Source organism: Poecilia latipinna, unplaced genomic scaffold, assembly GCF_001443285.1.
Source record: "Poecilia latipinna isolate Pla-1442-1.1 unplaced genomic scaffold, P_latipinna-1.0 Scaffold152, whole genome shotgun sequence".
Classification (NCBI taxonomy): Eukaryota; Metazoa; Chordata; class Actinopteri; order Cyprinodontiformes; family Poeciliidae; genus Poecilia; species Poecilia latipinna.
In genome coordinates, this window is record NW_015112768.1 from 17,552 (window position 1) to 44,329 (window position 26,778).

The 26,778-nt window shown below is 38.7% G+C and overlaps 3 protein-coding genes and 1 non-coding gene across 4 annotated transcripts; 2 read left to right on the forward strand and 2 right to left on the reverse strand.

Annotated features, from left to right (window-relative positions):
• Positions 1–802: 802 nt before the first annotated feature.
• LOC106945583 (uncharacterized) lies at positions 803–2,816 on the reverse strand. The gene is made up of 2 exons (XM_015029366.1): positions 1,813–2,816; positions 803–1,636 (listed from the first exon to the last, which is right to left on the reverse strand). Exons 1-2 carry the CDS (start codon positions 2,450–2,452, stop codon positions 1,479–1,481), a joined length of 798 nt encoding a protein of 265 aa, XP_014884852.1. The 5' UTR covers positions 2,453–2,816; the 3' UTR covers positions 803–1,478.
• Positions 2,817–3,781: 965 nt separating this feature from the next.
• On the reverse strand, positions 3,782–3,853 carry trnah-gug (transfer RNA histidine(anticodon GUG)). The gene has a single exon. It is a non-coding gene; the product is annotated as a tRNA-His (tRNA).
• Positions 3,854–4,151: 298 nt separating this feature from the next.
• On the forward strand, positions 4,152–7,864 carry cry5 (cryptochrome circadian regulator 5). Its single transcript, XM_015029367.1, has 11 exons — positions 4,152–4,281; positions 4,736–4,958; positions 5,066–5,260; positions 5,364–5,482; positions 5,576–5,730; positions 6,017–6,157; positions 6,238–6,405; positions 6,499–6,639; positions 6,795–6,946; positions 7,029–7,249; positions 7,360–7,864. Exons 2-11 carry the CDS (start codon positions 4,747–4,749, stop codon positions 7,419–7,421), a joined length of 1,566 nt encoding a protein of 521 aa, XP_014884853.1. The 5' UTR covers positions 4,152–4,281; positions 4,736–4,746; the 3' UTR covers positions 7,422–7,864.
• A 12,024-nt stretch (positions 7,865–19,888) lies between these two features.
• Positions 19,889–25,598, forward strand: LOC106945586 (alpha-protein kinase 3). Its single transcript, XM_015029368.1, has 9 exons — positions 19,889–20,528; positions 21,901–22,048; positions 22,136–22,263; positions 22,346–22,381; positions 22,457–22,731; positions 22,950–23,038; positions 23,147–23,364; positions 24,483–24,531; positions 24,650–25,598. The coding sequence occupies exons 1-9, from the start codon at positions 19,898–19,900 to the stop codon at positions 24,969–24,971; spliced, it is 1,896 nt and encodes a 631-aa protein (XP_014884854.1). The 5' UTR covers positions 19,889–19,897; the 3' UTR covers positions 24,972–25,598.
• The last annotated feature ends 1,180 nt before the right edge of the window (positions 25,599–26,778 follow it).

Below are 26,778 nucleotides of genomic sequence, written 5' to 3' on the forward strand. Positions count from 1 at the left end.
ATTCTAATATGAATTATGGGATATAAGTCACGTCTCATTTGCTGAATGTATTGATGCCCCTCAAGAACAGAGTCATTTCTCCAGCTACGCAGAAAACTATTTGTTTAAAAGAAATGTCATGGAAAGTTAATTGAAAAAACATCCACCTTTACCTCCACTTGTGTCCCACTTACCTTCTTAACAATAAAGAGGAGGGCAAGCAGATAAAGATCTGAAACTGTCATGGAGTCACCTCTTTTTAGTCACACACACTCAGTTGTTGTACATGAGAAACTTGCTTTGCTTTTCCTGTCATTTCCTAGAAATATGCAGGTGTTGATGGCCTTTATGTGCCGTCATCTCTGATTCAGCAGCACTGAAATCCCTTTAGAAAATGAGCATCAAACGCGACTGCAGCAGTGATACAGTCACACATCAAACACAGAGAGCCACTTGTTGTATGAAGCACTGAATATGCATTAATCATAATGTCTCTTAAACTTCAGCACTCAAACAAATGGTCTGAAGTCATGTCTCATCTTTATTCATGTCAATGTTGACTTTTAGGACAACCCTAAACTCGTAAAAGGGTTTTGTTTTCACTAAATATTCAAGGATTTACTAAACAGAATGAAAACTCAGAATAAGACTGATGAGTAACAGGACTGATAAGCAGCAAATAACCTCAAAAAACCATAAAGCAGACCTTCAACAAACTCTAACATTATTAATCTTACACAACAACATAGGTCCAAAACAGAACTTGAAAAGTAATAAAACGGCCTGGTCTAGTAGTTTGTCTATTTGAAGCAGCACATAATTTTTGCAATCAGCAGACAATAATATCTATGACAATGGCATTATGTTGCAAAATATGTTTCTTTTCTCATTTTCCATGAATGTGTACAGTTTCACTGAAGACATTTTACTTGTTATTCATGAAACATAAGTTTGATTTTGTTTTTATTTGAAGGGTCTTGCAGATTTTTGTAGGCTTAGATACATTTTGACCCAAAAAGCTCTTTGAATTGTCAAGGTTGCCGACTCCGGGTCTTTGTTTTCTCAAAAATGTACTGTTTGGGGCAACTTTTATCCAAAAATGACGTTTGCATTGTTTGCAATAGAAAGTAAAAACCCTAATTAAGTTCAAGAATACACACGGCCTTTTTAGTTATAGTCTCTATATTTTTAATTTAGACATTTATAAACTTTCCTTTTAACATGACAGCAAAGAATTTTCAATATGAGCAATAATCTGATTAATTGGTCCGCCTGGTTTATCCCCAAACTGTGGTTCTGTGGTTGCACACTCATCCTGCCAGTAGATCCAAAAATCTCCACTAAGCCAACTACTGACTTTGCTCAAGAGCAGATTATCTTGATTTTAAATCCAGCGCAATGCAAGCATAAAGCTGCAAAATATAAGCGCTTATGCATAGATGGATTTTTTTGTGTGTGTGTGCGTATTATGTTCCCAGTTGGCGTGTAGTGCTGTCTGATTAATCCTTTAAATTTTCTACGCAGCGCACGCACAACATGCGGTCATGATGATGGCATGTCCTCACAGGTAATTCTCTGACGAAAGCAGCTTCTGCAGCCCTTCTGTCCTGAGAGGCGTCAGAGCACAAAAACGCAGCCACATCCGTCATGAACCAGCCTGCAAAGAGGATGATGCCTTCTTTCATGTGTTTACAACAAGCAGTGAAAGACATGAACGGACAAACGTCATTTCACCTGCTCACTCCCTCCTCCCTTAACGCCAAAAAATAATAGCAAAAAAAAAAAAAGGCAGTGAGGTGAATGGAGAAGGAGCAAACGTTCGTCCCCACTGACCTGGATCGTGCAGGTGTACTCCGAGTCGTCCAGCAGCCTCACCGTGCAGTTGCATTCCCTGTCCAGACTCCTGACGCTGCTGCTCATCAGTCGGCTCAGCATCTTCTCGATCGTCTGCAAACGGGACCAGAGAGAAGTGCGCGCAGCACATAGATACGGGTCGACTTTCTGTCAGGTTAACGGCGTCCCTGCTCCGTGCTCCTGCACCTGGTCGGTGGCGGCGACTGGAGCATCGTTTTATCATCAGCGTGTGAGTGACTCTTATCAGCAGCAGCAGCGTGTCTTCACTCGGACAGGGACTGGAGGATACCGCATCTGCGTCTGCTGCCCGCGATGACAACGACGGTCTGGTTGGCCCGTCACCCCCTCGCCACACCTGCCCAAGCCCTTGCCATGCCGCTCTCGGTGCTGCTGGTTGCTGAATGAGGAGTCTGCCAGCCAGCTGAGCTTTGGCTGAGATGCTGCCTGCGCAGACATAACGACAGGAGGCGAAATTCCGATAGGCTGCTGTACGTCGTGACGGCAGCCACATGGTCGAGCATAATAACACAGCGGGGCCCCTGCTAAACAGGTCAAACTTTAGACAGATGAGAGTCTGAGTACATTTTTCAACAACTGAAATGTCAAAAGAAAAAGACATAGCACAAGTTAATCACCTCTTTTATATTTATATTTTTGATATTTCTAATTTCGGTTTTACAAACAGGAATTGCAGTGGCTCTGAAAATCTATACATGCCTGTTAAAATGTCCATTCCTGTTATTTGATAAGTAATTCCAAAACTTTTATGCCTTTGCCATGGACTGTGCAATTAAAGTGAAAGCTCATTTATTTGAGGACAAACTCAAAGGCTGTAGTAGCCCGGTTGGAAAGATGGGCTGACAAGAAATGTCAGATTTGGAGAATTTCTAAAGTGACTGTCAAGTCAAGATGTAGCATGTTTCAACAGGACGAAGGCTGAATGATGAAATGAAATGAAAATAAAGTTTTATTTAAAAACTTGTAAAATTGGCTAAGAAGATTTTCTTTTCTATTTACAAAGTTGTTTTTCTTCTGTTTAATGATATGGGATAATTGTTGCATAGGATTCCACATTCATCATATTAACAGAAAGGTCTTAATAAACAAGTCAAGAATAACTGACTTCTGTATCAGCTATAATTTGGTACATGACCTGAGCTCTTTCCAGTTTCGGTATCTTGATGACTTGTTCAGAAGACATGTTAGGATAGACAAAACTGGTCTTTGTCTTCAGTAAGGTGGGAACTGCTCAGGCCTATCAAGAAGAAAAATTTGAGTCAAAAAAGTAAAACTCTTAATTTGCAATTCAACTGCCATTTATTGTTGTAAGATATGTATCATGGCTGAAAAAGCATGATTCTGGACACCAGCAGCTGAAATGAGTTTTATCCACAAAGTGCCTACAATGGCTCTCCACAGCTATAAGGTCAGGAATTTGTGATGAAAATATTCAGATTTCAACTTATCATATCACTAACTAATTGCACTGGTAAGTATGATTTTCCAAATCTTTGGCTAAAATCTGTTTTTGAGTTTATAGACTAAATGAGAATGGTTGAGTTCTGCATTTTACAGAATATGCAGATTTTCAGTTTCATGAGCAATGTCTCCCCCTAGTGATAATTTGGGATTAACAGAGACAAATGAACGTGTGCAAAAACCTCCGCCTACAACAGAAATGTGAACTTTGTAAAACTAAGGTTATACCATACTACACTAAAACAGGTGCATGCTTTTAAAATGCTGTCTTCTAAATGCGGTAAACAACACAATGTAAATCATTCTAAACTTTTCGGGTAGTACATACAACTGAAAATACACATCGCATGACGTTTCTGTACAGTACAATTATGTATAAATTATCGTTACAAATACTTCCCAATCATTTTAGCTTCATCAGAAGTGAAAAATAAAAAATGAGCTCATCTGCCGTGACATTGTATCGCAATGCCGTGACCCGGATTCGAACCGGGGTTGCTGCGGCCACAACGCAGAGTACTAACCACTATACGATCACGGCGAGCTACGATGAGCTGCTGGTACTGTGAGTTGAAACTTTCAAAGTGTTTCCTGCACATCAAAATTTTTTTACTCATTTTGTGTTAAAGCTTAAGTGATTTGATGAGTTACTCTTTCTTTGTATCAGTTAACTGGAAAGCAAACGGACTGCCACTATATTACTGCTGTTAGCGAGAATAATTAATTGTAAAGATATAACTTTGTTCATTGCAGAATACTACCATCTGGTGGTAGATCCGACGAGGTGCTGCAGAGTTTATTTTATTTTCCCTTCTGTTTCTGGTCTCTGTTTCTGATTGGTTGCGCTTGGATACGTAACCGTCCTTTTCCTGTTTTGTAACACAACCAACGTGCATATTACAAAAGAGAAAATTGGTCATTATCCAACGCCACATAGACCGTGTGCGAAGAGATCCCGGTAGGGGTAAGGTAGGTAAAGCTATCTGTCAGATGTACATTAATCTTCTATCTTTGTATAGCATGCATACTACGGTGGCCACCGTAGCACACACTGACTTGGGTCCGTTGTGTTTTTGCAGTACAGTTGTTCAATTCAGTTTACTATGTAGCGTCAATTCACAACAAATGTCGTCTCGAGCCACTTTACCAAAAAACCATTTCAGTTCAGTCACCAGTATTGAATATAACAATTATCATCAAAAATGAGATTCATTATTCAGTGCATAAAGCGAAATAATAATTTGCAGATCTACATGCAATTTATGTTCATTTCACAGGTTGTTGCTGCAGGATCGTTGTTGCAGCAGAAGTTTCAACAGTGCAGGATTTATGCTTTTGTTGAGATTTTTACATGTGCTATTTGACAATGACATTTCCATCTCTCAATTTTTTTAAATGATTTCTCACGTGTCTGCATTCACAGATCACCAGGAAATGGCTCACGTGTGTATACACTGGTTCCGTAAGGGACTCCGGTTACATGACAACCCAGCACTGATGGCTGCACTGAAAGACTGTAAAGAGCTTTACCCTGTGTTCATCCTGGACCCTTACCTTCACCACGCCCAGGTTGGCATCAACCGCCAGAGGTTCCTCATTGGGGCACTCAAAGACCTGGACTGCAGCCTGAGGAAACTCAATTCCAGGTAAAAACATGGACACAACTTTCAAAGAAACATCCTTTTTAGACATTTCTGATTGATATTTACAACTGTTCTTTTGTAACGACTATACTGTGTTGTGATTTGGCCAGACTGTTTGTCCTGAGGGGGAAACCAGAAGATGTGTTCCCAAAATTGTTTAACAGGTGGAATGTAACAAAGCTTACTTATGAGTATGACACAGAGCCGTACAGTCTACGTCGTGATGAGAAAGTGGCCAGTCTGGCAAAAGAACACGGAGTCGATGTCATCTACAAAATCTCCCACACGCTTTACAATATAGAAAGGTAAATGTCAATTTGAGTATGTCCAGATAGATTTTACCTGTTGTTATTCTCAATTTCCTGCACAGTAATTTTGTATTCTTTCTGGATTGCTATTCCTCTGAAGAATAATTGAAGAAAACAATGGAAAACCTCCTCTAACTTACAAACGTTTGCAAGCAATAGTGCAAAATCTTGGTCCACCCAAAAAACCAATCCCTGCTCCAACTTTGGAAAACATGAGAGGTGTGTAACCACAGTTTGGAATACTTTGCATTAACAAGGGAATATGTTTTGGGTGTCAAAGTGTGATACCTTTTCGTTGTTTATTTGCTGAAGATGTTAAGACTCCTGGCTCACAGAAGTATGAGGACAAATACAGGATTCCGACTTTAGAGGAGCTTCGGCTGGACTCACAGTTTCTGGGAGAGGAGCTGTTTCCTGGAGGAGAACAGGAGGCTCTGAGAAGACTAGATGAACACATGAAAAGAACGGTATAGACCTTTTACTTACCTACCACTACCTGCAAGACTTTGGGTTAATTCTGCAGACTAAAGCTAATTCATCTTTAGGGAAAAAGACGGCGAGGTTTATCTTCTTTGGCCATAGTGTAGTGAGTCAAATCAAGTGATCCTCTTTTAGTACATCAGGAATGCTTGACTGTCAGAGCCTTGCAAAGTAAATCTGAACAACCTTTCACTGAAATGACAGTTGTAATGTGACACAATGTGAAAAGGTGGCGGGATTCTGTGTCTGTAAATTTTAATCTGCTTAATTCAGGGATGGGTGTGTAGCTTTGAGAAGCCTCAGACCTCTCCAAACTCCCTGAGTCCCAGCACCACAGTCCTGAGTCCTTACGTCACCTTTGGGTGCCTCTCAGTAAGAACGTTCTGGTGGAGGCTCACTGAGGTGTATCGGGGGGTGAGTGTCACATTGTACTTCTGGTTAAATAAAAGCAGTGGCGTTAAAACAGCTAATTCTTTAACCTAATTTGTGCGTAGAGAAAGCATTCGGATCCTCCAGTGTCCCTTCATGGTCAGTTGCTCTGGAGAGAGTTTTTCTACACCTGCAGTGTGGGGATCCCTAATTTTAACAAAATGAATGAGAACCCAGTGTGCACAAAGGTGGATTGGGACACAAACCAGCAATATCTTGCTGCATGGAGAGAGGTACTGCGGGTTGAAAAGTGTTCATATTCTAATTAGGGATCATTTCGATTTATTTCCTCATTACTTTTATGTCATGATGTTGTTTCCCTGAAGGCTCGGACTGGTTTCCCCTTCATTGATGCAATCATGACTCAGCTGAGGCAGGAGGGCTGGATCCACCACCTGTCCCGACATGCTGTCGCTTGTTTTCTCACCAGAGGAGACCTGTGGATCAGCTGGGAAGAAGGACAGAAGGTGTGTTAATTTGCTTTTATGTACAAATCCAATCCCGGCCTGTGGGTGATAAGCATCTCGTAATCTGCAAAACGAAAGCTTTGCACAATGTTGCTTCTTTGCAGCAGGGTTTGCAGCACAGTTGTGACTGAAATAGCTTGTTGTCTCTTCCTAAGGTCTTCGAGGATCTCTTACTGGATGGTGACTGGGCTCTGAATGCAGGAAACTGGCAGTGGCTGTCAGCAAGCGCTTTCTTCCACCAGTTTTTCAGGGTTTACTCCCCCATCGCGTTCGGTAAAAAGACGGACAAAAACGGAGACTACATTAAGTAAGATCATTTCCCGACTGAATGCAAATAAATTGTGTAATTTTATTGCAACGGAACAACGTTGAATTTAATCTGTATGCAGAAAGTACCTTCCTCTTCTGAAGAAGTTTCCACCAGAGTACATCTATGAGCCTTGGAAGGCTCCCCGCAGTGTCCAGCAAGCAGCAGGATGCATTGTGGGAAAAGACTACCCACATCCAATAGTACAGCACGAACAGGTCAGCAAGAAAAACATTCAGAGAATGAAGGAGGCTTATGCTAAGAGGTCTTCAGACAACAATGAGTCACCTATCAAAAAGCAAGGTATTACAGGAATATACATCTCTGCAGGCCTTTTTACTCCTCCGCCTTAACTCACAGTTGCGGTAAAAACCCGTCTTCCTGACAACTACTTCTTTTTGTGTTTATCATAGGTGTGAAGCGAAAGGCTCCATCTGTCATTGAAATGCTGCAGAAGAAGAGCAGGAAAGAGTAATGGGATACAATGAAGAAAATGCACAAATATTTACCACAAAGCAATCTTCATCATAAGTTACTGAATATATTAAGGATTTTGGGACCTTGTCTAAAACATGTTCTGTCTGACCTTTTATTTTGCATATTATAAATCATTTTCCCTTTGTGTTAAATGTTTAAAAGGCAAGTACTGGGAGGAAAACAAGTTACATGTATAATTAAGCTGATAAGCAGCGGAGGAGTTGATGAGTTGCAAACAGAAGAATCTGAGCAAAGACGTCTTGCACCTAAAAATGTTACTTTTTCCTCAAATTAATATTTAGACTAAGATTACTGGATATCTTATTATTAACCCTAAAAGTATTTCTATCGTTTCTTGCCTTTTAGCTAAAGTAAGTGCCTTTTATATTACATATTGCTGCAAACCTATTTCTGCCTAAATAAAGACAATGCGAAATATAATTGGTGCTAACTATGTCTTGTCTATGATTCCAGGATTGTTGTTTCAATGTTCATTTTTTGTGTTGATCCACGGTGAGGTTTTCTTGCTTTTCCCACTAGAGGTCACTCTAGATCTGCATGTAGACGGGTAGGCTTCAGCTCACAAGAACACAAATGATAAACTCCTCATAAAAAAAGAAGTTTTGAAGAAAATTCAGAGCCAGCGGATAAGCTCAATCTAATCAACAGTGCTCAGGTGTACTTACTTTGCACCTGCTTCTTCATTTATCCCGTTCAGCGGCTCTGACATTCAGTATAGTTACAAATATGCGCTACATGCACGATTATCAAAGGTCTAATAAAATATGGAAGCAGATTGTGCATGTTTAAAGTTTTTGTTTCTGATTGACACAGGGCAGTGTGAGATGAGCAGGACTACATAAAAGCAGTGTGTGTGCGTGTGTGTGTGTTTCACACAGCTGTTCATGGTGGTCAAGTCTTCTCATGTTTCTCCTTCCTTGGACATGACACTGGTGAGAATATCAAGAGGATGATGTCACAGCCTCAGCAGCAGCGCAGACGGCCATACAAAGCTGTGCTCAAGTTTCCACAGAGACCAGTTAAACATCAAAACAGTCTTCTGGTCAACACTGTATCCTCATCTGAGTTAATATTCTCACGTACTTAGGTTCAGTCAGCCATTTTTTAATTTTTTATTTTTTTTTTAGTGCAATGAGTGAAAACAGAATATCTTTACAATTCTTCAGATAAATTTGATCGCTTTCTAATCGGCTCAAATAGATCCATGAATCTGTGAATAACAGCCCTTCTGTATCTACCTCTTTCTCGTTCCTCCGCCGGCGTGGGCCTGTTCCTGTGCATCCCTGTCATCACTTCACCACTCAAACCATCTTGGAACCGTAAGATCCCACCTGAATTAGAACAGCTTGTCCCCACGCAACTGGGGATCATGTCGCTTTAATTGTAGAAATTTATCTCTAGTGTATGTTGCCAGCAAGTCCAGACATCAAAGAACTGATCTGAACTCCTGACCTTGCCTGTTGAAGAGCGAGACGATTCGGTAAACCTAGTGTGGACTTTTCAAAACTGAAACACTATGAAAAGACGCACAACCTTTTAAGTCTCACTTTCTGATGTTTAATCAGATAAAAATGTTGTCTTGTTTTAGGCCAGTTAGCACTACCAAAATTATTTAGATTTTTTTTTTCTCTAAATCCCAGAATGAGCAAGATCAGTTTTACTCAATTTACTTCAAAGTCAGACATTTTATGCAATTCCATGAGATTTGGTGAAATTATCTTTAAATTATATAACTTGGTTGAAATGTGTTGGATATCTTTCTTTGAAATTCTCATAACATAGTTAGCTAGAACTTGGACCCATTCTTCCAGACACAGTTGATGTAACTAAGCCAGATCGTAAGCTACTTCCTTACACACACTTCAGCTCCGCCTCGTCTGGGACAGATATCGGGGAACTGTGATGTTCATGAGCCACATAGCTCATGTCTGTACTTGTTTCACTGCGGATAATAACACTCATCAGTTTTGGTCGGCATCTTCACAAAACATTTTGCTTTTATTCTAGGGCTGAGACAAACATTTCACACAAAACACATTTTTTCTGGTACACAGAACCTGTCTCCTTTATAAACAGCAAAATGTTTTAATAGTTTTATTAATTCAATCTCCAAGTGTAGTTTTATTAGTTTGCAATAATTATAAATATATTCTAGTCTTCCTACAGTTAAGAAAAGTATGTTACTTGAATGTCAGAGTAAAAAAATAAAAACTTTCTCCCTTAGTTGCAGGAGACACAAAGGACTAGAAGTCTGGAAGCTGTGGCGACTCATCGACGGGTCACCTTTTATTTCACATGAAAAATAAAATGTCAGTGAAAATGGAGATCTGCATTTGGTCAGTCTGCTTCGTGCATTTTAGTCAGTCCTCGTCTCCGCCAGGCCGTCCCACACTCTGAACCGATCCGTGTCCATTATCACTCAGGTTCTAATGACCGATTCCAGCCATTTATATTTCCCCCTCTGGACCTGCGTTCTATTTCTAATCGTGGACAATTATGTTTGCAAGAGGCAGATAATGGCATGGAGCCGGAGGTAGTCATCTCAGAAATGATTCTTCCTAGATGTTCTGGACGAAGAGATTTTAGGAAGTGTTTTATTTATAGCAAAAGATGAAGCAATGCAGGGCTGAAAACCTGCCCGTGCAGTGACCTTTGGTGATTTCATGTTTGCACATTAATCATTTACTTGGATCAGGATTTGTCCGCCAGAGATCACTTTAGTAATAAATAAATTTTCTAGACTTCCAAAATGCTTTATAATTGTGTTTGTTTTGAGGTTTGTTTGTTTTATTTTTATATTTCTTTATATGTTAGCAGAACAAAATAAGAGTATTCAGCAACCTGAGAAGTTCCCCTTTAGCTATATTTTATAAATATGTCTAAGTTTAATAAAATGAGAAACCCACAATTTTCTGTTAATTCAATAAATATTACATCAGCTGATGACAAATGCATTGTTAAAATATAATGATGCACTTTATTAAAATTCAGCATACTATGAAAAATTAGCTCTTTGTGTTATGGGAAAATTTAACCCCCTTAATGTTAGAGAAAACTTAGGTTTTCATGACAATGGCTGCTCATCAATTAATCATTTGTAGATCGATAAGATCAATCATGCATTGATAACTTGCATCTGTAGGTCACAAAAAGTCCAGTACTGAAAAGCCCCCCCCCAGTTTGGATGCCTGTCCATCTCAAATGCACAAGCATCTGAGGCAACTGTTTTCTCCAACACCTTTCACAGGATGAGGCTCTGCGTCTCATACATATCTATCATCATGGCATATGCGTGTGCTTGGATGGGGTGAGGCGAGCGTCCTGCGTTAAATAACAGAGTCAATTTTTAGAAATCAGTTGCTTTATCCATCTAAACAGTTGAACAGTTACAATATGTATATGCCACATCCAAAAGAAGGGGTGGGGGTGGGGGGTTCCTTAATTTGTAAATTGAAATCCTGCATTTTAGTTAATTTTGCTCATCAAGTTAAGTCTGAATATCAGTTCCCTGGAAAGAAAGGTGGAAAAATTTTGGAGTTACAAAAGCGGATGATGGGTCAATGGAGCAAATCAATTTAAATAGATGAAAGGAGAGCACATATGTATGTGTAACCTGATGACTGGAATCGGACAGACATCTTTAAACTTGATAGGCAGAGCTCAGGAAGGCGTAAGTCATGGGAGAACCAGTGCCAGTCGGTCAGCAGCTGATGTTGTTGTGGAGTCTGTTTGCAGAGTAAGACAGACATAATATAATATAATATAATATAATATAATATAATATAATATAATTTTTTGTTGTGTTTTGTTATAAGATAGCATACAGATCTACAAAACTCACGTAACACTCATCAGAGATATGTATAATGTAGTGTGCGAGTGTGTGTGCATGTGTGTGTGTGCTTGGTTGCAAAAAGATAAGAGCCCTTAGCTTTTTTGGCGGCGGCATCTGTCTATATAAGGCTGTTCTATTCCTGCTGCTTTTCCTCTGGGAACCCAGTGCAATTGTCAACCACTGGACAATGCAAGCTAAAAAACATGGTAGGCTTTCTCTATTCTGTTCTATTTTTAAAAGAGGTGAACTTGGAACGATCACCTAAAACTATAGAATCTCTGACTTCAATTTAACGTGGGTCGAGTTTTCATTTTAATTGAAAAGCTTCAGTGATTTTTTTTGTTGTTAACTTTAAAAAGTATCAGCGCATAAGGACTAATCACACGTTTCTCTTAGTAAATTATCCACTGCCATCAGAACCGAGAAAAAAAAAATGTTTTCATGCATTTTCAATCCTTTCTCCTTTTTTCAGGTAATGAAAAATTAGGACGTTAAAACACTTGGTATATAAAACACATCATATTTGTGGAAGACCTGATTCTTTTTATGTTGCGGTTTCAGTACAAGACTTGCTATTTAATTGATGTCATATAGCATTTTTTTTGTTGACGAAGGTTTGACCAAGTGTGTTCTGCATTTGTGCCTATTTGCAGGCCGACTATAAATAGTCCAGAAGGCTACGCATGCTCGTGTTTGATTGGAAATTGCAGCGCCTTAAGTCAGTGTGGTGGAGTATCTGTCATAGGAGGGAATGACACTCAGAATGGTGAGTTACAAAATAATATATAATTATAAAGTCTTCAGTGACAATAGCAAAAGGAGCAAAGTGTAGAGAAAATATGCATGTTTGACTCCACAGAGCATCTTGTAAGAATGATCAGTTTTTTGTAGCAAACAAAATCTGATGTTTTAATGTTGTTTCATGTTACAACTTGGAGCAATCTAGTTTTTTGGTTTGGGTAGTATAGTCAACGTTTTTTATGTTTTTCTTTTCTTTTCTCACTCAAAAGGTTGAGTTGATGTCTTTTGGAAGCTGCAAGGTGAAGAAATAAACTCCAAAACCTATTCTGGAGGACATTTTCTTTCTGAACAGCATTTCTTAATATATATATATATATATATATATATATATATGTAATCAGTAATAAGTAATGGGTTCACGGAGGACATCAGCACTTTCCGCTTTTGGGAACGGACGGTCCAGCAATGGGAATAATGTCAGTGGGAGAAGCCGGCCCAGTGGCTGCAGCTACCTCTCCAACGTGAGGCCAGAAAACAGGTACAGATTCTTGACAAGTTCTCAGCGATGCATCGCTGGTGAACTATTTCTGGTCAGATGAGCTAATGCATCCATAATTCAGGATTTTTCTGAGATGAAGTCAGCACTTTTTATTTCACTGTTTGTTGCCATGGTACCTCACAGTTTAAATAAGCTGCAAATTGAGATTGGGATCTCAGTTATGTACCATGGGCCCAAATTCAAGCATTCGCAGTTGCGTAAGCATTGACAGATTGGCTGGTAGCCCCTGTGGAGTTCTACTTTATTTTTGCCAATAGATAAACAGTGTGTTTCAGAAAAAAGTCCTCTGTTTGGATAATACAAAAACACTTTTTTCACAATTAGAAGCATTATGTTTGCTGCGCTTAAAGACTCAGATAAATGTTTATCTCTTTTCTTTGACTAACAACTGTTAATGTTATTTTTAGCTACTTCTAGTCATATTTATGTTAAATTAATGCAAACGTTTACCAAGATGCATACCTCAATTTGGATATTGTCTATATGAGCTGTATCTTCCATACATCCACATAGCAATAGTGGCCAATATAGAGCACTTATATTTTATTTTCAGTAGTTTACATCAAATGAACTGCTTAGTTCTCGCACAGAAAACACAGCTGCATACTCACAATTGCAATATTAAGGTTTGATGTGGCATGTAGCAGTTTGTATTGGTAATAATTATTTTCTGTAAGGATTTCAGGAAGGTGTGAGGGATTGTATTTTTTACCAAATAAACAAGAAGATAGTTGTTTTTTTTTTGGGTTTTTTTCCCCTATGGGGAGTTTGCCTGTTGTGCCTATTTGCTCAGATTGTTACTCAGATTTCCCCACATGGTTTAAAACATCTGCCACAGCTGCATCTCAGTAAATCAGGACATCACAGCCTGTATCTTTATTTCAGTAATTCAATATAAAATATATGTTATATAAATTAAGTAAACACTGATTGGAATATTTCAAGTGTTCATTTCTGTTAACTTTTATGATTAAGCCAAAGTTCAGTTTCTTAGAAAGTGTTATACGGGACTAGAATAATGTTTTATGACAAACAAGGCATGGTGAAAGATAAGGCCACTATAGAGTGTATCAACCTAACTCTTTGTCCATTTGCATGAATTACTGCACCAATGCAGATAGAAGGGTTCAGACCGATTATCTGCGTTTTCAGCCTGGTGTGTTATCTTCCTCTTTTAAACACTCTAAACATTTCTGCAGGGTTCAGCTGAAGTGAGTTTTCTCCTAGATGACAGCACTGACCCTGGAGTTGATAAAACTCAGTGGGACAACTGTAACAAAAAACAAAAACAAAAAAAAACTTTCATTCCTTAGACTCTTTTGATTCAGGGTTGACACAGAGAACGCAATAGCTGTGTCCTAGACAGGTCTTTGTTCTGTGGCTCTCGAACCACTGACTCCAGTTCCACGTCTTTTCAGTCTCCCACAAACGTGCTTCCCTCAAAGAAGCAGTTATTCCTGGTGTTTATGCACCTTTTCTAATTGTTTTTCTGCTCCCTCACTTTCCCATTTCTATGCTTAAATATGTCACTTTGTGGACAGCTACTGACCTTACAATTTACTTTTTGTAGCTCCCCCTCTCTGTGGAGGGTGTTAGTGACAGACTGTTGGAAAACTATTAAGTCAGCTGTCTTATGTAGACTATATCAGTATACTCATACTAAAAATCATTCATTGCCTTCATGTAAGATTAAAATGTTTTGGGGTTTCCATTAGCTGTAAGCCATGCTAATTAAAAATCAACAAAAATACACATTTGGAATATCAATCAGTGTGTAATGAATCTAAATAACGAGTTTCCTTTTTTACTTGCATTACTGACATAAACTTTCCAATCATATTCTAATTGATTGAGATGTATTTATTTTTAAGATTAATGGTAATTTGACTGTGGGGATGAGTTTCTCCCTGAATATTTGTGTATTTTTGTGTCGGACTGGTAAACGGTTCAGGGCGATCTCTTGGCTTTTGCAGGTGTGTTTGGCTGGATCCGCCGCAACCTAAATACTGTAGAGTCAGACAGGTAGAGAAGGAAATATGGAATATAGATAAATATTGATGGTTCTTTTTGTTCCCTGCAATGAGAACATGTTCCTTCCGTCATCTTTTTCTGCAATTACAGACATGTCACAACAATGACATTTGCACTCCCCCTTAGGGATGTTGCAAAAATGTTTTAATCAAACGTTGTCTCAGATCTGAACTAGTTTTATTGATGAATTTGATGAAACAATATGAATTAATGAGGTCCTGAGATGACACACTTTGTGTTTTAATTTTAGGTTCGCATTCGTCTGATTTGACACTAGTGAGTTTGGACAGCTGTGATTTGGTTTAATTGTCAGGGCATTACTTTTAGTTCCTCTGCCTGAAAACAAACATAAAAACATAATAAGCGAGCAATTTCCCATTTCTTGCACAGGAGCACACTCTGCAGCGTAATGGCACAGTTAGCTGAAGAAATGCCGCCCTCCTTCGTGACTACTTTGAAATCAAGAGCCGTGTCTGAAAGCTGCAATGTAAAGTTCACCTGTGTGGTTACAGGTATGCATAGCTTCACACAAAGATACAACATAGTTACAGCGTGTTTAAAACACATTGAGCTTAAGGTGACTGAAAAATTTAAAATTTAAAATTATGAAATTTAACTTGTTTTTTGTCTCTTTTCTCAGGACACCCTGTCCCTCAAATTACCTGGTATAAGGATGACAAGCAGATGGATAGATACTGCGGACTGCCTAAATATGAAATATTCCACAATGGACAAAATCATTCCCTGCACATATACAAGTATTTATATCCAAAAACACTGTTAAAGTTATTTAATTAAGATATTATAAAGGTCAGAATTATATTAAGCTTTCACACAAAGAAATTATAATTACATAGCCACTGCTCTCCAGGTTAATAAGGACCACAGTATTTGTTTCATTCAACAAAAGATGCTGAAGCTAAAAAGGTGAAACTGAATGTCAAGAATAAGAGCTACATAAAAGTGAAATCCAAAGAAAGTGGAAAGAAAAATTAAGCTGAATGAAACTTTACTCAAGCTCCATGTAATTCCTTATGCAGGGGCTTAAATAGTTCATTCACATTTTTTTTATGTAAATCTCTGTGTTATTATTGGTAATAATAGCAGAAGAAATATCACCATGAGCTAGTTTAACATGTAAATTCATTTTTTAGACATGTTGAAACAAACTGTTAGTGCCCGTCAACAATTTCACGCCATTTGATGCATTCAGTGGTGTTTTATTTTGAAGGTCATTTACACATATCCTCAGCACTTCTAGTTCTCCTAGTATATTGCAGTCCAAAGTTAATTCTGCCTCTTAAATAAGACGCATGTGTCTGCTTTTGATGTTGATAATAATCTCCTTGTTCATGTGATTTTAATAAATCCGCAGTTGCACTATGGATGATGCAGCTATCTACCAGGCCTCTGCCATCAATAGTAAAGGAATTGTTTCCTGCTCGGGGGTCCTCGAGGTTGGCGAAATGAACGAGTTCAAGATCCACCAGCGGTACTTTGCCAAGCTCAAACAAAAGGTTGAAAACAAATGCAGGGAAACACAGGAGGGAAAAGAAAACCTGGAGCCCCTGCGAACCATCAGCCCAGACCGAACCCAGAGGAAACGGCGCTCAACAATGGAGGCCTTCGTCAGCATGCCGAGCCCCATAGAGGATGGAGGCAGTGAAGAGATCCATCAGGCAGAAGGTCTGGAGACTGAATGTATGTTGCAGAAGGGCACTGTTGAGGAGGTCTATAAAAATTCAAACACTGACATAAAGGAAGCCGTGTGTGCTAAGACAACTGGACATATAAACAATGACCCTGGCAATAAGAGTAGAACATACGCGTATGATCCTGATCATAAGAGTTTTACCTCTCAACAACCAAAATCTCCTTTTGTCATGAAGAAGATTAAAATTTCCGACAGTGCAACACCCGTAAAACCAGAAAGTTTTGGTGGAGGGAAGATGATGGAAGACGATACTTCTTCTGCAGCGCCAGTCTGCACAAAGACTGTACGAGCTAGTAGAAATTCAGAAGAAGTCATGGAAGTAGAAAGCAGTGTCAGTCCATCTCTTATAAATACTAACTCAAAAAACATAAAAGGGGAACGTGGAATATTAGCGAAAGAGGAGGGATTGTTCATTAAGAACCCGTCAAAAGATGTAAACATGTTTAATAAAAGGAAAGTGCCATCACAACGAGAAATTGTCCCTACATCAGAGATCTCTGTTCCTCCATCTCCAACCCCTACGGTGTCAGAAAAAGAAGGCAAGAAAATAGCCAAGCACACAAATGAAGGAAGTTACAAAGAAACAGAAAAATGTTTGGAGAAACAGAAACAGGTTCCTCACTTTGTGCCTGCACAAAACAAGTCAAGCAACAAATCAAGACTTCTAAGCATTACTAAGGAGGACACTGATAAAACCGGACATGTTGGAACACTGGATACCGACGTAAAGTCAAACACATCTCTGGATGGTTCTGGTTTTAGAGAGCCAGTGGACACACCATGTGACACAGGGGCTGTTTCGCTTCAATGCCCGCGTGAACGCGCTGAGAGTCTGCTGCCTGAGAAAGAGACAAGCCCCTGCCAAAAAAAGGAGTCTGCATCTCAACCAGCAGTGCCAAGTGAGGTGAGTTAACATTTTTCGCATGAGGTCATAGCGGCTTTATGCCGGCAGCACAGACCCCATAAGCAGCACAAGCATCCTGGTGATATTAATAGCTTTTACAAGCATGCCCTGTTCTGGGTAACGAGCCTTAAATGACGCACATGTTGACAGCCGGAGCAGTTGTGTTGGTGCAAGACATGGTCTCATGGTTGGCTTTGTGCTCTTATTCTGATCGAAGTTTTAGTTTTTGTAACCCGTATAATCTGGTAGAGCTCATGAAATGGTGACATTTATCTTTGAGTTGTACATTATCCCTTTCTAAATAAAATATATTATTATTATTATTATTATTATTATTATTATTATTATACACATGCTGGCAAAACATTGCATAATCCCAACATTCATACTCAAGGACCAGTGAAAAATACCCAAAATATTGTAAATATTAAATCTATAGTATATGCCTGGACTAAATTTGTCAAAAATATTATTAAAGTATAATTTTGTTTTAGATTTAATTATAATATTTTTAAGATACAGACATGGAACATAACACAATGAGTCTTATAAGGCTCAGTATATTAAAATTAGGTTTTTATTGTCTTCAGTAAGATTCAAGCTAGATGTTTTCCCTTAAATGTAGCCAAATATACATGTTTAGTTTTTCTTTTCCAAATGATAAATGTAAGTAAAAGGAACAAAACACAAAGGTTTTCGTTAACTGAGAAGAATGAATGTCTACAGTACACCGCTTATGCAATCGCCTCAACCTCATCTGCATAGTGTGAGCTGAGACAAAGCACCACACGGCAAGAAAACTCTTTAAAATAATTCACATTCCTTTGTGGCCACCTTACATTTAAAATAGCAACCTTCCTTCTGAATATGCCTCTAGATGTCAGTTTAGTTAGGAGTGGAAAGATAAATGTAAAGGGTAAAAACTTTGACGTCAGTTCAGAGTTTGCTTCTTGGACTTAACTGGATTTAATCCCTTCATGATACATTGAGACAAGGAGAAGTCTTTAAAAAAGGAAAAATACTGGATAAAAAACAAAATATGTTGTTACTTTTAAACACTGAGTTCTTTTATTGCAATGCTTTATTAATACTTGCACTGGCTGAATCTGTATGTTAAAGGTAAATTTACCAACCTGAATCGGTTTACAGTTTAGACCAATGTAGCACATTGTGCAAATTATTTTCCTTCTACGTTGTGGATTGCTGTGTGGCTGTTTTTAAGTTTGCGTGTGTTTATTTATGTCAAGCAAAGCCAGGGATAAAGGAATAAGTATTTACGGCTTGTGTTATATCCCAAGGTTACAAAGGCCGACGCAGACATGAACTGGAATGATGCACCTGTCAGCCTTAAGCTACCACTCAACCAGCACAACATATACTCAGAGCTGCCACAAAAGACAGATGACATCCTGACCTCCCCTTTGTCCAGTAGTCCTCAAACAATCACTGATGAAATGCCACAGGCTACGTCGGATGATTCCAGGAAACCAAATGGAAGCTGTTCAGCCATTTTTACTCGCTTACAGAAGTCTGCACATGAAATCCCTAGTTGTAGTGGGAGCATCCCGCAGTGTAACGTTGCTGTCACCCAGCAAAGCCAAGTGGATACAGCTATAAAAACCTTTGACGGGACAGAAATACAAGAAGAGAAGTTAAAGGTTGGTGAGGTGGGTAAGTTCAAAGTTCAGGCTGTCAAGGGGACTCGAAGTGAGAAGATACTGGAAGTGGAGACGAGCTGTCTACACGAAAAAGCTATCTCACAAAAGACCAAAGATGTAGGGAAAAAAGACTCTGGGGAAAAATCTGCACAATCTCCTATCGCTGATGCTAAGAAGACTCAATCCACACACTGTGAGGATTTGAAGGAAGGTCGACTTGAGATTGCTACCCGAAAACAACTTCCTGAAAACACAAATGCACCTAAAGACACAATGACATTCACAAAAATACCCAAAACTGAATCCAAAGTTATTTCTATTGCTGAACTTTTAAGATCTCAAATAAAGGCTCTCGAGTTGACACAAGACAATCCAGTCTCCAACGTGTCTGTCCCCTGCAAGTTAACCAAAGATCCTTTGATAAAGGATAAAGAAGTATGTCAGCAAGCAAGAGAAGAATCCAAAAAACGTACACCGGAGGTGAATACTATCAAGACTAAAAATGAAACTGAGACAAGCACTGGCAGAGTACCTGAAACGAACCTAAAGGAAACACTCATGAAGGTCTATCAGCAGCTCAATGAAAAGGAACAGGAACATGTTCTGACTTCAAATGAAACTTCAACAACTGTTCAAACTTTATACACACCTGTTGTGGTCCCCTCTACCTTTTTCAAGGAAACTCACACAGCATCAGATATAAACATGATCCATGGAAGAGTGGATAAAACTAATGAAGATGTTATGGACACCAGTCAGGAAACTGTGGTTCCGTTAAAAGATTATTCTATTATTTCTTGGTCTGGGAGTAAAAATGTAAACAACAGTCCCCATTCTTTACCTTCAGAGAATGGATTCATTACGGAAATTCAGTCAATTTCAAATCCACCAGAACCTAGTCTTCAGAAATCCGGTTCTCTAATTACAGCAGCACATACGGAGAACAACATTCAAAAAGAGCAGGGTACAGTTGTGGAGCACACTAGAGGAGGAACTGTTCCAGATCCCAATATGGCAACATCAGTTTCACAAAAACAGCTCAACGACAAATTAGAAAGAGTTTCTGAGCAATACAAAATGGAGAAACCTATAGATAATTCTTTTCAGACCTTGCAAGCATATCATCAGTCTGAACATGAATTTAGTTTAACTAGGCAAGTAAAGGATATTCTTCCTACAGGGCAGGAGAGCTTAGTGGTTAAAGACGGTATGAGACCTGACCCGTTTAACATTTTAACTCCAGAGTTCACACCACTGTTGAAGAAGATTGATTTTATTTCACCGATTCCCTCTGCTACTCCACAAGAGCTGGCCTCTGGGGCACGTCGCAAAATCCCAACATCGAATGCAAAAACAGAGGAGGCTCAAGAGTCAACATCACCCACTAATGGCCAAACTCAGAAAAGAGAGACGCCTGGTCAGAGCAGCAAGCTCCCAGCAAGCTCTGTGTCTCCAAGCCTGTCACAACGGTCGCCGTTACTGCGCCCCGCAGAAGAGCAAACATCTGTGGAAGAAAGGCAATCTCCACTTTTGACCAGAAGGAAGATGGCTTCTGAAACTCAAATACAAACCCAACTGTGTACTGAGAAGATCCCCACCGAGGGCAAACCTACAGAGAAGGATAAACATAACCCATTCAAAGGTAAAGTGGAAAATGAAATGACCTAATCTCTTTAAAGGCTTCTATAGTTGCTCTTACAGAAGAGGGGATGTCATCAAAGGTAGTTTTGTAATATAGATAGATCTGCTAGAGAAGTAAGTTCTCACATTTTTTTGCTGTTGGGCAAAAAATATTGCAGAGGGATAAACGTGCACTAACAACATGCAGATAATGGTGCATGAAGAGAGTGCCAATTTTGATCCTAAGCTAGCAGCAGCAACCACAGGCATTACAGATGTTGTCACATCCCAGTGAACTGCCCAATAAGAGATTTAATCTCCCTCTGCAAATCAGTTTGTTCAATTTAAAAACTGAAATGATTTTGCTGAATTTGTCCACACAAAAAAAAATTCCAGATTACAGTCTTTTGCTTGCAAAAGAGCAAAACTAAAAACACATTTTAATCTATTGAAATCACTATCAGCCCTATGCAACACACAAAACTGCCTCATAGCAAATCATCTTTTAACTACATGATGTTTGTGTAATTGAGTGAAGGTTGTTATAATGTTTTGTTTTCTATTGGCTTTTAATGATAGTCCATCACTGTCAGCTTACTACTTTTGCACAAAATCATTTGAATTCTAGAGTCATTGGATTCTATGCAGGCAATAGAGACTCGGGTCCATTTTGCGTTTAGTTGTCATCTTAATCGGCACATTTTACGTTAAAAGAAAAATCAATATCTCAGTGCATTTTTCTCTAACTACATTAATTCTCGTCTATTTTTTACGGATTACAGTTTTCACACATTTCGTCACGAGATTGTGTTGCTATAGTCCAAAATGTTTTTTCACACATCGTTGGCAGAAATGCTGTAAAATGGCTGTGGATCTTCTCTCTCTCTCTCTTTTTTTTTAGCTCGTTTCCATTGTTTATAAACAGATAAACAATCATGGGCTGTCATCATTAGGATATGTGTGTACCTACAGTGTTTTAATATCTCACAGATGCTTGCTACATTAATCATACAAACATTAACTTGGAGCTTTACATGCTTTAAAGAAGTTGCAACACAGTATTCATAGTAGTGCCGAGCTTAACAATAATCCATGAGCTCACTGCTGTCTCCTGCATGGAGTTTGTATACTATTAACGTGGATCTAGGGAGTTTTTCAGTGTCCTCAAGTTTCTTCACTGTTCAGAAACAAGGATGAAATTGTAACTGGCAATAACGAAAAGATTTTGAGTGTTTCTCCGTTGGTTGAAAATTGAACACCGTCTCTCACCTATAGACTGCTATGAGCAAAATTTACTATGAGTTCATCCTTGCAAAAACAAAGATTGTATGTTGCAAACATGCCCAACTAAGGGGGGATTTTCACTGTGTGCTCTGTGTCGTGGTTTTCTCCAGCTCCTCAGGTTATCCGTAAGATCAGGGCTGAAGTCTTTGCAGATGGCTCTGGACACTTGAAACTGTGGTGCCAGTTCTTCAATGTTCTTAGCGACTCAAACGTCAAGTGGTACAAGGATGAGGAGGAGATTGCACAGGTTAAAAAAATGTAAGTTCATCACAATATGTTTTTTAATTGTAATTTTGTTTCCAATAGTTTAGAAACATTATAAAATGTTTGTTGTGTGTTTTCCAGTGCAGGGGACGAGACCCAGGTCAACCTGGCCATTGTTCAGGCATCGTGTAAAGACTCAGGAGTTTACGGATGCTCAATAACCAATGAATATGGTTCTGACACCACAGACTTTCTACTTAGCGCTGATAGTATGTATACTATCAAAAGTAATATTTCTATGATAGTTTTATTATTTGCTACAAGACACGTTTAATCTGCCTTGTTTTTCAGTTTTGGCTGGAATGTCTCTGCGTGAGGACCTTGGTGGTAAGATCAGACTTAAATATTTATTTTTCTGTTATTTATTCGTCAATAAATCTCTGTTTATTACTGTTCATACAGTTGGCGAGGAAATTGAAATGACCCCCCTCATATTCAACAAGGGACTGGCGGATTCAGGCATCTGGGGCAACAAATTCTTTGGACGTATAATAATGACGGAGTCACAAGTTGGAGCTAGCTGTTCCAGTAAAATCTGGAGAGCTAAAGTCATTTACGGCCTTGAGCCTGTTTTTGAGTCTGGTAACACATGCATAATTAAAACACGCAGCCCTATCACCTATGCAGGCAAGGAGGAAAGCTCGCTCATAGAAAGGAACCAGCACATCATGAAACAGGTATCTGAAAAAGTGGAATTTTGCGTATTATTCTTACCATCCTAGATTCAAAAATGTCACATAGTATACCAGGAGTTTTAACATTAAAGGAAGCCAGGTGTCATGTCTGCCACCCACACAGGATTACTGTGATACTAATCTACTTAATCTTAAATAAAAAATTATACAGAAGGTTTTGCTAATCTTTTACTGGCTGTGATACTATGTTTTCCATACAGGAGTGTAGAAATCAGAACTTGGCACGGGAATACTGCAAAATCTTCAGTGCGGAGGCGAGGGTCATAGAAAACTTTGGACCCCCTCTGGAGTGAGCAACATCAATTTTTAGTCTTGATAATAAACCGTCAGATGCTCTAAAAACTTTCCTAAAAAGTTATTCCCACTCTGACCTTATTTATCCTCACTTCCTACACAGGATAAGTCCAGTGTACTTGATGTACAGACCAGCAAACCCAGTCCCCTATGCCACAGTGGAAACTGATCTGCTTGGAGTCTATAAGAAATACTCTGTCCTGGATGATACGGGGAGAATAAACGTCAAGACCGGTTCTGAAGTAGAGCAGAAGTGCTGTGCATTGCAGCACTGGATTTTTCAGTGGACTTCTGGCAATTTGCTTCTCACTCGCCTGGAAGGTGAGCTGACACTCAACGTCAGTGGTGCACTGTGGAGTTTTACATACAGTCACTGGCCACTTTGTTAGGTATACCTTCCTGGTACTGGGTTTGGACCCCATTTTGCCTTCGTTATTTGTGGATATATTCAGCAAGGCGCCTTTATTAAAAATGGATTCTAGATATTATTGACATCATAGCATCATCCATTTACTGCAGATTTATTGACAGCACATTAATTGGATTGAGGTCTGATGACGATGGAGGTTATTGTTGTACAGTAGGTCATTATTTTATTCAATAATTCTGTGACTTGGTGCATTATCCTACATGAAATAACCAGCAGGAGATGGATACACTGTGATCACAGAGTGAGGGCCCGAATCCTCTGGATTGATACAACAGCAGATCCATGTTTTCATGTTATTCATGCTAAATTTTGACCCCACCATCTAAATGTTGCAGCTGAAATTGAGTGATCAGATTTTAATGTTTTTTCCAATCTGCTATGACCCAATTTTGTGAGCTTGTGTGTGATCTTGGATTTCTATTCATAGCAGATAGTAAACGCATGTGGTGTGCTCTGCTGCTGCTGCAGCCGTCCATCTGTCTCAGGGTTGTTGTGTGTGATTATATTTTGCATCCCTTCGTTACAACATTTGTGTTTTTTGTGTTTTTTTGCTATGTTTTCCTTTCTATGAGTTTGAACCAGTCATCTTTGACCTTTTACTCAAGTCATATTGAGCCACACAGTTACTGCTCACTGGATTTTTTTTCTTCTTTTTCAGACCACTCTCAATAAAATTCAGCCATTTCAAACAAAAGTCATGTATGCACAAATTCCTACTTATATTATGCATAACAAAGCATATCAGAATTCTTGCTAAAGTGTTTTTTTCTTTATACAAACAATCGTAAAGCAAGAACTTTAAGAGAAAATTTTCAAATTTTATTTTAGTAATGCTTTTATCCTCTCACTGTAGAGACACTTGTGCCCAGTGTTTTAATCAAATGTATTATGTTCCACATTTTCCAGTATCATGTTGTGTAGCAGTAATATCCTGAGCACATCTGTCACATCTAAACATGCTAACTAAACAGCAGAAAAAATCAAGCTTCTGTTTGGTTTCAATTTGCAGGTGTTGACACCAAGATCACCAATGTCGGTGTTTCAGTCAAATCAACAGGGTAAATATACGTGTGTAATGTTTTTGCAAATTATGCTCCTTGAGCCTCGTTTTTACAGGTAATTTGCATTTGCACAAATCGTCACTGCAGCCTTTCTGTGTTCTGTGTTATGCTGCAGGCACCAGGGTTTATCCGTTGAAGGAAATCCCGAGGTTTTTGATCAGTTTGTCCTGCAGCACAAGTGCAACTACTTCTGCGGCCTGCTTGGGCTGAGGTCTTTGAAGGTCATGGACTCTTTAAGCACCCCAACAAAGCCAAAAGGCTCCAAAAGCCCTTTACTGCAGCGCAAAAAGGCTGTGCCCTCTTCCAGCCCTCAAACCAGCAGAAAAGCTGCTGTTAGCCCCAGGATGCCCAGGAAGGCTGAACCTGAAGGCAACAAGAGTTCTTCGACTCAAAAAGATTCTGAAGCTCCCAAGGTAGTGAAAGTAGTGCAGACCTGACAGAGCAGTATCTTCCCAGAGATCTTACGTTACAACTAGTACCACTTCACAAATCCCCACAAGGAAGTTAGAATAGTTTTAATAATTACATGCAATAATATTTAATTTTACCATGTACCATTCCTTGCCCTATGATACTTGCTGTGGAGAATATTTGTTATATGCTGCATTTTATATTTTTAATTCAGTTATTTAAGAAGAAGTGTAGTCCTTTATGAATTTGTTGTTTTGTTAGTTAAACACCAGATTGTAGAAGTCTAACTCAGGTCAGTATCTCTACTACAAAAGTGTAAAATGAATCAAACTGAAGCTGTGTTACATGTTACACGTTCATGACTGTTACTGACAGCTTAAGAAGTAAAAATATAAATATGTATAGCCTACAGAGCATTAGCAAGCATATGAAGCAGACCTGGAGTCAACCATTTTTTTCTTATAAAAATTTAAGCGTATTCAGCTTTAGATGGTACTGTTTTACAAAATCAGGCGACGTGATTATTGGGTTTTATTTTGCAAGCTGAGATGTTTTCTTGCTACTCTACTTTGCACTTTGTATTTTTAAGAACTGACTCTTGAATGTAACACACTATGCAATAAAATATATGATGAAATCCATTTGCTTAGAGATTGTAAAAAAATAATAATAATACATTACATATACATTTCTACATTTTTATGACTTCTGTTATAATTTTATGGATTTCTTTATAAATTAGCAGTATGCAAAGTTAGCTGTGAATAGTTTGCAACAGACAAATTTGTCAGAGTATTCAAGTTATGCTGAGTTCTGGTAAACTCAGTTCAGTCATTGTCACCATCAGTTTATCATTAAGTTTAAGAAGCTCATTTAGTGAATGCACAGGTTGGAAATAAATGCAAAACTGCTCAGCTAAACTTGACTGCATTGTTTGATAACTGGGATAAAATTGAAATCCACGTGAGTGACTTGGAATCAGTCTCAATGATGCGATTGATTTGACTCTTTTTATATAAGGCCTTGAGACAAGACTTATTTTGATTTGGTTCTACATAAATAAGCTCAGTTGTATTCGTCTGAATTCATTTTTCATATTTTAGATAGGCAATCTTTGTCACCCTAATATTTTTCCTTAATTGCGCCATAGTTCTTGGTGTGGAAGGACATCTACTAAAATAGGCACAGATTATCATAGAGAAAGTCACTGTTGATAAGATGGTCACCACTCAAATGTTCTCCTCACAATCACCAAGTAAGCCTGGCAGGTAAGGACACATTAGAAAAGAGAATATATTTTTCACAATTGAAAAATAGTTTTACGTGAGTTTTTTTTTTTTTTTTTTTTTTTAATTTGCTGATTTTAACAGGTACAGTTAATTTGGAGAAGTCTGTCTCTCTCGCTAATTCTCATTAAAACTGTTGCTGCAGCATTTTGGTTTTGTGAGAAGTTATTCCAGAGAGGTGGCCAAGATTTTTTGTATTCCAAGAAACAAAGACTATTTCACACGTACATATCTGACATTGGTTCTCACTCTTGATCAGAAATAGCCTAGCAGTAAAAACATGTCCAAATGTAACACCTCTTATAGGAGGAAAGTCGTTTTATTTGGTTAATACTTCCCCCAGCTATTTCATCTAAATGTTTCTAAAGTTTTAACTGGCATATTAAAATAGAAAGGCTAGCTAGTCCACTAAAACTGTGGAATAATTTACAGCTAATTCACCTCAGTCATCTATAACATCTCTCTTCAAAACAGCTCACAAATAAAGGACGCAGATGCAGATCTACTGCCACTAAACAATACAGGACAGAAATTAAAATTTACCAAT